Genomic DNA, 16,693 nt, shown 5'->3' with positions numbered 1-16,693 from the left:
ACAAGATACGCTGCAAAAACTCACCAAGGTTCCTTCGGCAGCACCTTCCAAACCCACAACCACTCCCATCCAGAAGGGCTAGGGCCATTGCCTGGAGGTTCCCCTCCAAGCCACACACCATCCTGACTTGGAAATATATCGGCCGCTCCTAGGATCAAAATCCTAGAATTCCCTCCATAACAGTACTGTGGGTGTTCCTACACATCAGTGACTTCAGCGGCTCAAGAAGGCAGCTCACCACCACCTTCTCAAAGGTAACTAAGGACTGGCAATACATGCTGAACCAGCCAGCAATGCCCACATCCTGTAAAACGAATTTTAAAAAAATTCTAGAAATGAATTTTTTAAAATCATATTGTCAATCAGTGTGTACGTGGCACGGTGGTTAGTGCTGCTGCCTCACGGCATCAGGGACCCAGGTTTGGTTCTGGCCTTGGGTCACTGTCTGTGCAGAGTCTGTACATTCCTCCCATGTCTATGTGGGTTTCCTCCAGGCGCTCTGGATTCCTCCCACAGTCCAAAGATGTGCTGGTTAGGTGCATTGGCCGTGCTAAATTCTCCCTCAGTGTACCCGAACAGGAGTGTGGCGACTAGGGGGATTTCACAGTAACTTCATTGCAGTGTTAATGTAAGCCTTATCTGTGACTAATAAATAAACTTTACTTATGTGACACTAGCAATACCATTTTGAAGTTCAACACTACAACTAATTATCGTAACCTCGTATAACTGATTATTTGTTTGGTAGCAGGTTGAAACTTGTTTTTTTTAACTAATTAGTGTCACAAGTAGGCTTACATTAACACTGCAATGAAGTTACTGTGAAAATCTCCCAGTCGCCACACTCTGCCGCCCATTCAGGTACATTGAGGGAGAATTTAGCATGGCCAATCCGCCTAACCAGCACGTCTTTCGGACTGAGAGAGGAAACCGGAGCACCCAGAGGAAACCCACGCAGACTCTACACAGGCAGTGACCCAAGGCCAGAATCGAACCTGGGTCCCTCGCGCTGTGAGGCAGCAGTGCTAACCACTGTGCCGCCGTGTAGTTTCTCGCTGGCTGCTGCTACAATTCTACAAGTGTTTGCTATTTTAAAGCCATAAAGGTCTACAAGAAGTGGTGTCGGACACTGAAGGACGTTTTACTGACTTCAAGGCTTCTGCACAAACCAGCTGCACCCGAGATATGTGTGCACAAGTAGACATGCCCCTTGGAATACAATAGAACTTGGAAGCCAAGGAAGAGGGAGGAGGAGGAGCAGGAAATGCGTTCTCAGCAAAAAGCCAGATTAACCCAGGATGTCAGAATCTCTACAGTACAGATGGAGGCCATTCAGCCCATCAAGTCTGCACCAACTCAGTCTGACAAAGCATCTTACTCAGGACCACACCCTGCCCTATTCCTGTAATCCCACACATTTACCTAACCTACACATCTGGGGACTCAAAGGAGCAATTTAGCATGGCCAATCCACCTAACCTGCATATCTTGGATCAATAAGGGACAATTTAGCATGGCCAATCCACCTAACCTGCATATCTTGGATCAATAAGGGACAATTTAGCATGGCCAATCCACCTAACCTGCACATCTTGGATCACTAAGGGACAATTTAGCATGGCCAATCCACCTAACCTGCACATCTTGGATCACTAAGGGACAATTTAGCATGGCCAATCCACCTAACCTGCACGTCTTTGGACTGTGGGAGAAAACCGGAGCACCTGGAGGAAACCCACGCAGACACAGGGAGAATGTGCAAACTCCACACACAGTGACCTAAGCCGGGAATCGAACTCGGGTCTCTGGTTCTGTGTTGCAGCCGTTCTAACATTGTGCTGCCCATTCTGGGAGCAATCTTTGTATGTGAACCTCAGTATGTTTTTGTAAGCACGCCTTATTGGACACACCACCTGCTGTTGTGGCAGCTCCCTCAATGCAGGGCAAGAACCCTGCTGTCAGGTGGCTGTAAAAGTGATTGCAGCAATGAATACCTGGCTTCATCCATGCTGAGGCTGGTGATATTTGCAGCATCCTACAATTTATCATTTACTGGTGTACAAGGAAGGGCACAAAGGCTGGCGTCTCAAACGTTAACTACATTTTATCCCCTCTCTTGTCAAAAAGAAACAACCAGAGAGAGAGAGTGCAGCATTACTAGGATTGCAAGCTCCCCACTGTGTCATTGACTGCAGGCACATCATTTTGCAGCTTCTAAATGTGACAATGTAATGTACCAGAACCAAAAGGGATTCCGCTCACTCAGTGTGCAGCTGCTGTGTGCAAACCTAAGCACCAAATCATGCAACTTAATGCCAGTTATGCTGGCAGCAAATACGGCTTTATTCTGCAGCAGTCCACTGTTCCATCAGGGCATCTCAAAGGCTTAATCATAGAAATCATCATAGAAACCCTACAGTACAGAGGGAGGCCCTTTGGCCCGTCGAGTCTGCACCAACCACAATCCCACCTATGCCCTACCCCCAGTCGCTATGTATTTTACCCGTTAATCCTCTCTAACCTATGCATCTACGGTCAATTTAGCAAGGCCAATCGACCTAACCCGCACATCTTTGGGCTGTGGGAGGAAACTGGAGCACCCGGAGGAAACCCACGCAGACACGGGGAGAATGTGCAAACTCCACATAGTGACCCAAGCCAGGAATCAAACCCGAGTCCCTGGAGCTGTGAAGCAGCAGTGCTAACCACTGTGCTACCGTGCCGCCCAATAACAAGATCTCTCGGCTAACAACGTGGCTAATGACACTGGTGCACAACCTGTGTGTGCAGGATTGTTTAGGAGGGATGATGGGATAGCAGTAAAGTCATCAGTGGCCCAGGCTACCACTGGAATTTATATTCCAGTGGAATTTATATTCAGTTAATGAATTTGGGGTACCAGTCTGGTCTCAGTACAATGCAGTTGCCAATTGTTGTAAAATTCCACCTGATTCACTGTCCTTTAGAAAAGGAAATCTGTCATCCTTGGCGCTTGGGCAGAGCACTTACCTCCTTGGTGCCCCCGCCCCCCCTCCTTGGAGTCCAATGTGGCAGATCAGCATGTCAGTGCCAGGGCAAAGTTGGCACAGTCAATGGGTGGAACCTGGAGGGGAGGTCATGAGAGGGCAGGGCCCGAGCAGACCCAATATCAGAATCTTTTTCTGATTGGGCGGGGAGGGGGGGTGGGTGGGGAGGAGTACGTGGCTGGTGTGAAGGGCAGGAGGGGAGCGGGTGCGGGAGGTGTGATGTGACCCGCTGAGGGTTTGAGGTGCTACCCTGGTCAGCTGAGGGCTGGCGGGAGGGGAGGGGGGGCTCACATTTTCCATTGTTTGGGGAGAGGGGAGGTGCTAGGACAGGGTAGGAGGCAATGGAGGCCTGTCTCTGAATGGTGAGATCGAGGCACTCTTTAAAAATGGCACCCAATCTCTGAAAAGCAGGTCCGGCTGGCGCATTTTCGATGATGCATAAATTTGCGTCAAACAGGTGGGTGAATCCCACCTCACAAGTGCTGCTAACGCCAGGGAAAACACTCTGATTTTCCCAATGGTGGCACTTAGCGGGCAAACAGGAGAATTGCGCTCTTTGTTTCAAATTCAAAGTGGGTAGGCAACGTCTCTACCAATCACAGTCCACTTGCCAACCAATCAGCACTCTCTTCTCATGCAGTATGCATTGTTGTTCCCTTTAAATGTTGGTCTGTTTTGAGTAACTGGCCTGATGAGTGCGAGATGGAAAGTTTTGATAGCATGTCTCTTTTTCCAGCAGTAAAATGTAATTCATTCAAATTGATATTGTGATCCCCAATAAAACTAAATTGTAAACAGTTGAAATAATGTGATATTCACCCTGAACGTGTTAACATATGAAATTCCTTTCCTAGTTTAACTTGTATCAAATTTAAAATGGTGACTTAAGGCCTTTGGAGGTGAGGTTCAGTATGATCAGAGCTGCCTTGTGCATTGGTATTACTCCATAGATAACTGAACTAATTAAGCATGAGTGGCACAGTGGTTAGCACTGCTGCCTCACAGTGCCTGGGACCCAGGTTCGATTCCCGGCTTGGGTCACTGTCTGTGTCGAGTTTGCACGTTCTTCCCATGTCTGCTTGGGTTTCCTCCAGGTGCTCCGATTTCCTCCCACAGTCTGAAAGACATGTCGGTTAGGTGCATTGGCCGTGCTAAATTCTCCCTCACTGTACCCGAACAGGCACCAGAGTATGGCGACTATGGGAATTTCACAGTAACTTCGTTGCAGTGTTAATGTAAGCCTTACTTGTGACTACTAATAAAATAATAATTACGCAGCATGTATAATGGCAGTCCGTGCAACAACTCCCATTTTAGAAGGTGAATTCCTACCTCACTTCTTTTGAGATGTGTGTGTGTATCTGTGTGTGTCCGCCTGTGTGTGTGTGTGTGTGTGTGTGTGTCCGCGTGTCTGCCTGTGTGTATGTTTGTCTGTGTCTATCTGTGTGTGTGGGTCTGTGTGTGTGTGTGTGTGTGTGTGTGTGTCAGTCTGTCTGTGTATATCTATATGTGTGTATGTGTGTCTGTGTCTATCTGTGTGTGTGTCTGTCTGTGTGTATGTTTGTCTGTGTCTATCTGTGTGTGTGTGTGTGTGTGTGTGTGTGTGTGAGAGTCTGTCTGTGTATATCTATATGTGTGTATGTGTGTCTGTGTCTATCTGTGTGTGTGTGTCTGTCTGTGTGTATGTTTGTCTGTGTCTATCTGTGTGTGTGTGTGTGTGTGTGTCTGTCTGTCTGTGTATATCTATATGTGTGTATGTGTGTCTGTGTCTATCTGTGTGTATGGGTGTGTGTGTCTGTCTATCTATCTACGCGTGTGTGTGTCTTCACTCGTGACACTCACTGCGGCTATGTTTGTCCCTGCTGCCGCCATTCTGTTCATTACCTGGTATGGAAGTGCCAAGAGCCACAAAAACCACAGCGGTAACAGAATCCTTCAGCCCCACCGTGCAGCCAAAATGTGAAGCCAGATCATTGATGAAAGCTGTGAGTAAACCTATCACAGTCATGCAGATGACAAAACAGGCCCAGCCATTCCCGTACTCGGTGGGAGGAACAAAGGCAAAGAGAACTTTCCAGAAAACCGTCAAGAAATGCATAACATAATCGAAGCAAGAAGGCAGCTTTTCCTCCCGGGTATCATCTTCATCTTCACCATCACCTGTCAAAAGAAAATAAACCACGTTTCAGAACGGTGTCCAGGCTCAAAGCATACAATACATCTACCCACCACTCGAAGGAGTAAAGCTTGGGGCTTTTTGAATTCTCTTTGAGATAGCTTTGATGGGAAAACCAAGAACACGCAAGAAATCATAAACAGTGATGGTGCATAAATCTTAAACAGAGCAGGCTCTGCCATTCTGGTCATTGTAAGAAGTCCCACAACACCAGGTTACAGTCCAACAGGTTTATTTGGTAGTAAACGCCACTAGCTTTCAGAGCTCTGCTCCTTTGTCAGGTGAGTGGGGAGTTCATTAGAACTCACCTGACAAAGGAGCAGAGCTCCGAAAGCTAGTGGCGTTTACTACCAAATAAACCTGTTGGACTTTAACCTGGTGTTGTGGGACTTCTTAGTGTGTTTACCCCAGTCCAACACCAGCATCTCCACATCATTCTTGTCATTCTCAGTCCCAGCCTCAACTGGGATCCTGTCATTCCCAGCCTCAGCCTCAAGAATCCAATGTTCAGGAATGTTGCCCCTCCCATATTCGACACAGCGAATGCCTCCTTTGAACCTGGATTTTATCTAAAGTTTAAAGTTTATAACGTTTATTTAATAGTCACAAGTGAGCTTACATTAACACTGCAATGAGGTTATTGTGAAAATTCCCCTAGTCAGCCACATGCCGGTGCCTGTTCGGGTACACAGAGGGAGAATTTAGCATAGCCAATACACCTTTCCAGCACGTAACTGGAAACCCATGCAGACACGGGGAGAACATGCAAACTCCATACATACAGTGACTCGAGCCGGGAATCGAACCCGGGTCCTTGGCGCTGTGAGGCAGCAGTGCTAACCACTGTGCCGGCCTCAGTGCTCGCAATGCATGCGTTGCATTTGACCCTAAGGTCACGCCACTTGAGGTCGCCCAAACATCTGCTCCCGTCACATCTGGTCCCATTCCCCTACCACCAGTGTCGCTGATCTGTTCTGACTCTTGGTCAACTAACATGTCGAATTCTTGTCCTTGATTTCAAGTTTTTTCATGGTCTCACCCCTCCCGATCTCAGTAATCTTATAGCGACGTATAAGATAATGAAGGGGATGGATAGGGTAGAGGTAGAGAGATTCTTCCCGCTCAGAAAGGACAGCAGGACTAGAGGGCACAGCCTCAAAATAAGGGGGGGGGGGTGCAGTTTAGATCAGAGTTGAGGAGGAACTTCTTCACTCAAAGTGTGGTGAATCTCTGGAATTCTCTGCGCGTTGAAGTGGTGGAGGCTACCTCGCTGAATATATTAAGTCACGGGTAGATAGGTTTCTGATAGACAGGGGAATTAAGGGTTATGGGGACAAAGCGGGAAAGTGGAACTGATCCACTCCGGATCAGCCATGATCTTATTGAATGGTGGGGCAGGCTGAAAGGGCTAAATGGCCTGCTCCTTATGTTCTAATCTCCTCCGACCCCACAAACCTCTGAGACATCTGCATTCCCCTAATATTGCCCTGTGGTGCATCCTCAATTTTAATTGCTGCACTAATGGTGACCTAGGCCCCAAGTACTGGAATAACCTCCCTACTAGCTGGCGGTCTCTCCCAAGACACATCTTAAAAGCTGACTCTTTGACCAGTCCTCTGGTTACATGGTGTGATATCTCTTTATGTGGCTCATTGCTATCTTGGAATTCTCCTGTTTTGAGATTAAGTGGGCAGCTCCAGCACCATCTTTCCCGCTGGCCAGAAAGGCAGGATTCTGCGCCAGATTCTGCACTTGGAGCCTCATTAATTGTGCACAGAGTTTCCCTCTAAATCACCTGGCATGCCGCCACTTGAAACGTTCTCCTGCCAGGGGCTAGTGGGTTCAAAAGTCAAGGTGCCATATTTAAGTAGCCATACTCTTCTACTCTCTCCAGCAGCCCCCACCTCTCTTCACCAGACCATGCCACAGAGGTCTGCACGTGCGTTATAGCTCCCTCTACTGCTAAAGCAAGCTGGCTGGTGAGTTAAGCCCTGCTCACTGTCTCTAATGGCTGGAAACAGTCCAGCCTAGTTTATATACACTAAGTGCATAAGATCAGGAGTAAAGACTAGCCCAAAAGTGGATCTGAAACTCTCCCATTTTCACACTAGCTTGACACATTGGCCTGAACTCTACCACCTAGCCCGCCACGGAATCAGCGAGGGCGAGGGTCCGACGACGGAAATCTCTGTTGACTTCATATGGGGATTTCCGATCTCACCCGAGCAAGGCTGTAAAATCCCACCCGTAGAATGTTTCTTGTAGAATCGCCCCCTATGTGTTTAGTCATTTGTTAAGCATAACAATTGAGAATCGCTCAAAAAAAGGACATTATGTCAGGGGAAATAACAAGTATTAAGTTGTTATTTCCCTTGCACTGATATTCTTGAGATTGTTCTGATGAGCACAATTTGAACAAATTGTTTAGTTTATTTAGTTTTTGTTTAGTTCGTTTATTTATTAGTGTCACATGTAGGCTTACGTTAACACTGCACTGTGAAAATCCCCTAGTTGCCACACTTCAGCGCCTGTTCGGGTACACTGAGGGAGAATTTAGCACGGCCAATGCACCTAACCACCGTGTCTTTCAGACTGTGGGAGGAAAGTGGAGTTCCCGGCGGTAACCCACACAGACACGGGGAGAATGTGCAGACTCCAAACAGAGAGTGACCCGTGCTGGGAATCGAACCCGGGGTCCCTGGCACTGTGAGGCAGCAGTGCTAACCATTGTGCCACCATGCCGCCCCTTTTATCTTTCTCTTTGTCTTTTTTCAGCGATGAATAAGCTTATTCAGTGGTTACCAAATAGCTTCCTTGTGTTCATGATCAAAGTGACTACAATTCAAGAGCACTTCACCGGCTGTAAAGAATTTTGGCATGTGCTGAGATTCGCAAAAGACACTCGAGCTTCCTCCACTTCCCAAGAACCACATTGTGACCTTAAACGTAGAATAACTGATAAACTAACATTCCCCAGGGTCGCTACTGTAAACTTGCTCGTTGGAAATGATTCTGTAAATCCTTCTGTGTCCTCTTAAGAGCTCAGAGAACAGATAATCGCTCTGCCAGAGTCGAAGCCTTAGGCTACAATCCGTGAATTGGGTTTGTTAAAAATACAAATTAAAACAATAGCTGAAAGCTGGAACGCCAAGATTTATTAACTTAAAATGTAAAACTTAACTGCTCAACAAAATGATGTTTCACAAATAAGATCCTGAGGGGTCTTGTCAGGGTGGCTGTGAAGAAAATGATTCCTCTTGAGGCAGAATTGAGTATGGGGGGGGGACGTGGGGGAGGGTGATCACTGTTTAAAAATAAGGAGTTGCCCATTTAAGACAGAGTTGAGTGGAATTTCTTTCTCTCAGAGGGTCTTTAGAACTTTTCTTCAAAAGGCAGAGGAAGCAGAATCTGAATATTTTTAAGGCAGAGCTAGATAGACTCTGGATTAACGAGGAGGGGTAAAAGGTTATCGGGGCAGGCAGGAATGTGGGGTTGAGATTACAGCCGTGACCTTACTGAGGGGCTTTACTCCTGGTCCTAATTTACAAGCTCATATGAACTTCCCTAATATCACAGTGGGCAGCACGGTGGCACAGTGGGTTAGCACTACTGCCTCACACAGCCAGCGACCCAGGTTCAATTCCCGGCTTGGGTCACTGTCTGTGCGGAGTTCGCACATTCTCCCCGGGTCTGCGTGGGTTTCCTCCGAGTGCTCCGACAGTGCGAAAGACGTGTTGGTTACCTGCACTGACCAGGCTAAATTCTCCCTCCGTGTATCTGAACAGGCGCCGGAATGTGGCAACTAGGGGAATTTTTCACTAACTTCATTGCAGCGTTAATGTCAGCCTGCTCACAAAATTAACTTAATAAACTGAAACTTATGCGTGGAGTTCAGCCCATCCCATTGAACTACCACATTCTCATTCCAACGTCATTTGAGGATAGAGAATTCCTGAACTTGGAAGAAAGCCACAGAGTATATTTTGTTCTGTGAGAAAGAAATGAACTCGTTGTCTCAAAGACACCTTGTGGGATACTGTTTGCCAAGAAAAATCTAGCTGTTTCAGTTCAGGTTCTGCAGGCATTCACTCAAATTAACAAAAAAGGTACGATAGCATTGGCTGGCTGAAAGACCTTTCAATAACATGCTCTCCTTTCATTTGTCTGCAGTCAGTTGTGTCTCCCTAAGCTAGTTTCACACAATAGTAGCCTCCTCTCCCATCAATGGTGCTGCAGACCATTTGTCCATTATATGATGCATGGATGGTCTACTATGAAAATTTTAGTGCCTTTTTTTATTTTATTAGTATCACAAGTAGGCTTACATTAACACTGCAATGAAGTTACTGTGAAATTCCCCTAGTCGCCACACTCCAGCGCCTGTTTGGGTCAGTGCACCTAACCAGCATGCCTTTTAGACTGTGGGAGGAAACTGGAGCACCCAGAGGAAACCCACGCAGACGCGGGGCGAACGTGCAGACTCCATACAGACAATGACCTAAGGGTAGGCATCAAGCCAGGGTGCCTGGTGTTGTGAAGCAGCAGTGCTAACCACTGTGCCGCCCTTCCAAGTCAGGATGGTGTGTGACTGAGGGAGAACTTAGCATGGCCAATGCATATCTAACCAGCATATCTTTCAGGCTGTGGGAGGAAACCAGAGCACCCAGAGGAAATCCACGCAGACACGGGGAAAACATGCAGACTCCGCATAGACGGGAATTGAACCTGGATCCCTGGTGCTGTGGTGGGATTCGAGCCCAGGTCCCCAGAACATTGAGTATACATAACAAATCTTAATTTCCAAATCAATTTTCTATTGATGCTATGGTGTTTGCCCTTGGTTACATTGTTTAGGCTTTTAGTTCTAATATTCTAATTAGATTTGATCTTCACAAAGTACTCCTTGGAATTGCAGTTGCCTTGGTGATGAAATTGGCTTCATTGACTAAAACTGGCAAGGCTTTTCAAACACCCAGCTATCTGATAACCACTCATCCACAACCCCCTTCCCAACCTCCATAGCCACTCATACCCTCCATGTCAACTCCATAGCCACTCACTCAGTATCTACCATGAACTTCAGGAGCCATGTGGAGATGAAAAGAACAAACTTCTAACAATTTAATATAGCTCTTAGTCCTACACACTTGATAGCAAAAAAACTCTTGTTCATAAGAACCATTCAGAGCTTTTAAATCTCTTCAAATGTTCAACCTCTTACAAAAACAAACAATTGTCTACTCAGACTCCACATCAAAGTCAGCTAATCACTTAGTGGCCTCCTTAAACTAGAACCCCCTGCTGAGATAATTGTAGTCTTTGAAACTCAGCCAAGCATTCAGAATGATACAATGATACCCCTTGGGAAGATGCTGGTGTGATGGTGATATTACCGTACTAATAATCCAGAGACTCAGGCTAATGCTAATAGGTTCAAATCCCACAACGTGAGCTGGTGGAATTTGAATTCAATTAATACATCTGGAATATAAAAACTAGTCTCGGTAAGCATGATCATGATAATTGCCATTGATTGTTGTAAAAACCCACCTGTCTCACTCATGTTCTTTAGAGAAGGAAATCTTCCATTCTTACTTGATCTGGTCTCTTACACCAGACTCACAGAAGTGTGGCTGACTTTAACTGTCCTCTGAAATGGCCTCGCAACCCACTCAACTCAAGAGCAATTACTTTTCAGCAAGAAATACTAGCCTTTTCACATTGTTGGAAGGAATATAAAATTGTCAACAAAGAATTCTATTGAAACTGCACAACCAGAGGCTAATTTTTTTTCTGAACTCGGCCTGTCAATCAAAGCAATCCAAAGGGTATTTCTTTAAATTCTCACTGACAGCTGCAACCTTTTGTTCTTTAAAGATTAAAGATAGGGCGATTTAGAAAACTTAAGATCATATCCATTGTACAGATCTTATCTTCAAGGCATCACGGTGGCACAGTGCTTAGCACTGCTGCCTCACAAGGCCAGGGACCCGGGTTTAATTCCAACCTCGGGTAACTGTCTCTGGGGCGTTTGCATATTCTTCCCATGTCTGCGTGGGTTTCCTCCAGGTACTCCAGTTTCCTCCCACAGCCCAAAGATGTGCAGATTAGGTGGATTGGCCATGGTAAATGTGCACGATTATGGTTACAGGCATAGGGTGGGAGTGTGAGCCTAGGTAAGATGTTCTTTCGAAGAATTGGTGCTGACTCAATTGGCTGAATGGTGCCTATCAACGTAGGGATTCTAAGAGCTTGTATATATGTGCAAAGATATAAATTTGGAGTCGTAGGCCACTCGAACCTGGTCTGCCATTCAAGATCTGATTGTAACCTCAACTCCACATTCCTCCCTAGCCCCGATACCTTTCACCCCTTGTTAGTCAATAATCTATCTAGATCTGCCTTAAAAATATTCAAAGATTCTGTTTTCACTGCCTTTTGAAGAAGAGAGTTCCAGAGACTCATGATCCTCTGAGAGAAAAATATTCTCCTCCATCTTAAATAAGCAACCCCTTATTTTTAAACAGTGACCCCCCTAGTTCTAGATTCTCTCACAACAGGAAACATCTTCTCCAAATCCACCCTGTCAACACCCCTCAGGATCTTAAAGATTTTGACCAAGTGTATATTTATTCCATCAGCTCATGACTCATACTATGGGTATAGCCATTGAACAGCCCAAAATGGGGACTGTTTCATGGTTCTTCAGAAAGAACTCTTCAAATGCAGACAATATAACAAAACTTACTCCAACTTATAAATCAAAGAAAGGGTTTAATAAAGAAACTTCATTACTCCAAACTTGAGGCCTCACCCAGGGCCAATCCAAGTTTCCCACAATTCCTAGCAGGTTCTTATTTATAGTGAGTCAGCTGATCATCACATCATTCTGTAATTGGTTCCATAGTTTACTGGGTCAGCTGACTCTTACAACTTGTTACCATTGGTCACATTATATTCAGTACGGAGTTGTCACCGGTTATATTTCAATTCAACCATTGACCACCAGATTGGCGATTTGTGTCTATATTAATCAAGACCCAGCCACTTTCCCCTGCTAGTGAAATAGGTTTTGACTGGAAATGGAGGCAGGACTTCCGAATCCAGCTCCCGTGCAGATGGGATTTTAAAAGTCTGCGGAGCCTCACAACTCCGCGAGAATTCGGCCGCCAAATTCATTTGCGGGCATCGTTTGCTAGGTCAGCATGTATTGCCCATCCCTAATTGCCCTTGACAAGGTGGTGACGAGCTGCCTTCTTGAATGACTACAGTCATGTGGTGTAAGTACACCTACAGTGCTATTAGAGATTCCAAGATTTTGACCCAGCGACCATGAAGGCATGGCGATACAGATCCAAGTCAGGATGGTGAGTAGCTTGGGGAACCCCCAGGTAGTGGTGTTCCCATGTGCCTGCTGCCCATGTCCTTCTAGATGGTAGTGGTGGTGGGTTTGGAAGGTGCTGCCAAAGGAACCTTGTTGAGTTCATGCAGTGCGTCTCGTAGATGGCACACAGTGCTACCATGCGCAGTGGGGGGGGTATGAATATTTGCAAGGAGGTGCCAATCGAACAGGCTGCTCTATCCTGGGCAGTGTTGAACTTCTTAAGTGACATTAAGTGCTCTGGTAACCACAGTATTTATGTGGCTAGTATAATTCAGTTCCTGGTCAATTCAGTGGCACTCAGGATGTTGGTGGTGAGGAGTCCAGCAGTGTAATGCCATTGAATGTCAAGGGATGATACTGTTGATAATAATTCTGAATTACTGCTTCAGAACCTAGATTGCAAACACAGAGGGAGTGGTGAATCCCTGGATGTTGAGAATGCATTGGCACTACAATGCCTGTCATATGGTGTTCTGCAGAGTATCAGTGCTTGTGTAGAAAATTAATAATCTCAGAATGTGAAAGGAGAACTTAGAGCTGTACGGTTGGCAGAGAAAGAATTCTCTTGCTTGACAGGGCAGAACCGATATATAAAAGCTGTATACATTGGTGTTTCTCCCCAGAAACCAGGGAAACATATAAAAGCTTCAAGGAAAACTGACTGCATTCCCTCCACTGAAAAATCAATTCTGAATGCAACGACTACGCGTGATGCCTGCCAATGATTGCTAGTTGCTGGGGACTGGTACACAGGCAAGCATTACAGACGGTTTTCCTATATACGAGTTTGCAGCTCAAATGATAAACTATCTCCACAGGATAACAATGGCACCCCTCACAAACACAAATGACACGTAATAAACTTAGCATGTTGGCAGACCCAGGGCACGCTGCAATCATTTACCAGCTGGTAGTCTGTAGCATTACTCTGAGTAGAACTTACAGCACAAAAACAAGCTGTTCAGCTCAGCTCATTGCTACCAGTGTTTAAGCTCCATAGTCTCCTCCCACTGTATCAACCTGGGTTTTTGTTCTATTCTTCACCTGCCTATCTAATTGTATCTGTGCTCTTTACTTCAATTATTCTCTGTCACATTTACTATAATATGTTATAGAAGACAACGGGCACCATAAGGGTTTGGATAAACACGTTGCGGGTTCATTTACTAGGCACATCAGTACAGTGCCACCTAGGTATAAAGCTTGAACACGTCAGAGCTGTGCGTGCGTGCTCTGCTCAAGGCAAAAGTGAAACTATGACTGGATCGCATGACACATTTCCCTTCTGGATGTCATACTGATATTCCATAAAGGATATTACAACATCCTGGGACACCCTGAGGATGAGTGGCTGGACAGTAAAAAAGCAAGGTGGCCTGTACTGTATGAGCTAAGCTCATCCAGAACGCTGGTAAGGAGCTCCCCATGGGACCTCATCCTCAGGGTCAGAAGGGCTAGCGAGCAGACAAAGCTCCCAATTGTAAGGCAATGGTCCCACTTTGTTAGATAACAAAGGATATTGGGTTCTCAAATACATTGTAGTGGTCATACTATCTGCAGTTGACTCCCAGTCTTAACACTCCTGCCCCCCACTCCTCCACCCTAGGCCTCAACACAGACTTTATTTTGCCTGAAGTTCATGTTTCCCTTCACCTTTCACTATTTTCTGGCACAAATGGGCAGCGAATGAGCTCCATCCACTCGTAGACTCCCATCCAGCAGTGCAGGAGACCAGGTCTGAGGCTGGTTATAAGTGAGAATAGAGAAACAGAGCTGGCCAAGTGTGAGGAAGGGGAGAGAATGTGTTGAAGAGTGGACCAGGCTGTTGAGGAGGGAACAGACTTTTTGGAAGGAAGGAGAGGAAGCTGAGTCTGGGGTCGGCCTCTGTTAGCAGAGGATGATCTGTGGAACGTGAAGCCGGGTGGGGAGGACGGTGAGCACAAGGCGAACTCTGTCGTGGTTCTGGGATGGAGTCTCTGTGGTGAGAGCAAAAGTGCACTAAATGGAATTGACACACTCAAAGGCACTATCAACTATGATGCTTGGTTGAGGAAAAATGGCCTATTGGAAGTGCTGGTAGAGAGGGTTGTATCATCAGAACAGCTGCGACTGAGAAAGGAGGAACAGGGAGAATGGAATAGATTCCCCAGAGGCAGCAGGACGTGAGGAAGTGTGGTCAAAGCCATTGAGAGAGTTAGTGGATTAATACGGAGAGGCTGGATAGACTGGGACTTTCTTCCCCCAGAGCGCAGGAGGCTGAGGGGTGATCTTATAGAGGTCTATAAATTAATGGGCATAGATCAGTTCCATAGTCAACATCTTTTCCCAAAGCTAGGGGAGTCTAAAACTAGAGGGCATAGGTTTAAGGTGAGAGGGGAGAGATACAAAAGGGTCCAGAGGGGCAACTTTTTCACACAGAGGGTGGTGAGTGTCTGGAACAAGCTGTCAGAGATAGCAGTAGAGGCGGGTACAATTTTGTTTTTTAAAAAGCATTTAGACTGTTACATGGGTAAGATGGGTATAGAGGTAAATGGGTAAGAAGCGGACAATTGGAACTAGTTTAGGGGTTTAAAAAAAAGGTGGCATGGACAAGTTGGGCCGAAGGGCCTATTTCCATGCTGTAAACCTCTGTGACTCCATAATGATGAACATCGGTGTTCGAAGAGGTGGAAGTTGCGTCTTAAAGGGGAGATGTGTAGAGTGGTTTAGAAATACTCATATCCAAATGAAATAAACACGTGTTCTGTGTGAATTAAAATGCTCCAGTGGAGTGTGTTAGTTTTTAATTGTGCTTTATGCTGCTGGGTTACAGAATGATGGTCACACAAATTAAGTTGCCCAGCGCAAAATTTTTTTCATTTGGCTAGCACAGTTTCAGCACAGGTATGCTTGTGTTTACAATTTCTAATGGACAAATGCTCTTAACACAAAGAGAGAGAGAGAAAATGTCAGCTCACCAGCACTGACTGTAATGGCTTCCATAAACTGCTCCCGCCACGAGTGTGTACCAATCACCAGTGCCAGGTTCGTCTTCTTTATCAGTTTATCCACAGTACTCTGCCAATCAGAAAAACAGATTTACGAAAGCATTCAGACATCGCAGTTCCACCCGGAGTGAATGCTGAGCCTGCAATAATTACAGAACTGGAAATAGATGAGGAGAGCTCAAATTTCCAGTCGTTTAAAAATCAGTTGGTGAGAAATTTGTGACTGATAATTAAATAGCCCTGCAGAATAACCCACCAGATTTAAAAAAACACTCAAGTAAACACCTTCAAAAAGCAAATATTCACACATTGCTGGAGGGATTAAAAGAGGTGAGAATTTTATCAAATCCCCACAGAAGAGACCATTTGATTTATTATTGTCACATGTATTAACATACAGTGAAAAGTATTGTTTCTTGCGCACTATACAGACGAAGCATACCGTTCATAGAGGAGGAAATGAGGGAGTGCAGAATTGGCCCATTGAGTCTGCACTGACTCTCTGACAGAGTATGTTACCCTCTTCCCCAGCCTATCCCTGTAACCCCACACATTTCCCATGGCCAGTCCACCTAACCTACACATCTTAGACACTAAGAGGCAATTTAGCACAGCCAGTCCACCGAACCCACACATTTTTAGGCCGTCGGAGGAAACCGGAGCACCCAAAGGAAACCCATGCAGATACGGGGAGAACGCGCAGATTCCACAGACAGACAGTGGCCCAAGCCGGGAATTGAACCTAGGTCACTTAGCAGCAGTGCTAAGTGGGTAGAGTGGAACAGAGATCAATCAAAGGTGTAGCTTGTTGGCCATTGATGTTTCCTACAAGGGGCTGAAAATGACTAACAAACCCTTATACCTGCAACACTTCAGGTCTCAGGGTCCAAATGGGACAGGCAGTAAAGGCAAGGAGGCCTAAAAGGCAAGTGTCCTTTTACCCTCTGAACACTTAGGGTTGGAAACCTAGCTGCTATGTTGAGAGAACATCCAAAGGAGCACAACCATTCAACTCAGGAGGTGTGAGCTCCAAACTGCACCGATGACAGTGACTTTATCTGCAATTTTCTCCCCAAGAATTTCAACATGTAGTGGATAATATATGAAGTAAGACTATCAG

General features: G+C 45.9%; 1 protein-coding gene across 1 annotated transcript in view; it reads right to left on the bottom strand.

The window, feature by feature from the left end:
- Positions 1–16,693, bottom strand: part of LOC145362165 (sodium/calcium exchanger 3-like) — a 258,868-nt gene that overhangs the window by 10,934 nt on the left and 231,241 nt on the right. Inside the window, 2 exon segments of the mRNA XM_080218213.1 lie at positions 4,911–5,186; positions 15,544–15,643. Of these exon segments, the coding sequence (XP_080074339.1) occupies positions 4,911–5,186; positions 15,544–15,643 (376 nt within the window).

The sequence above is a fragment of the Carcharhinus amblyrhynchos genome, unplaced genomic scaffold (genome assembly GCF_965287045.1).
Source record: "Carcharhinus amblyrhynchos unplaced genomic scaffold, sCarAmb.v2.hapA scaffold_37, whole genome shotgun sequence".
NCBI lineage: Eukaryota > Metazoa > Chordata > Chondrichthyes > Carcharhiniformes > Carcharhinidae > Carcharhinus > Carcharhinus amblyrhynchos.
This window is presented reverse-complemented; position numbering and strand designations above follow the sequence as displayed.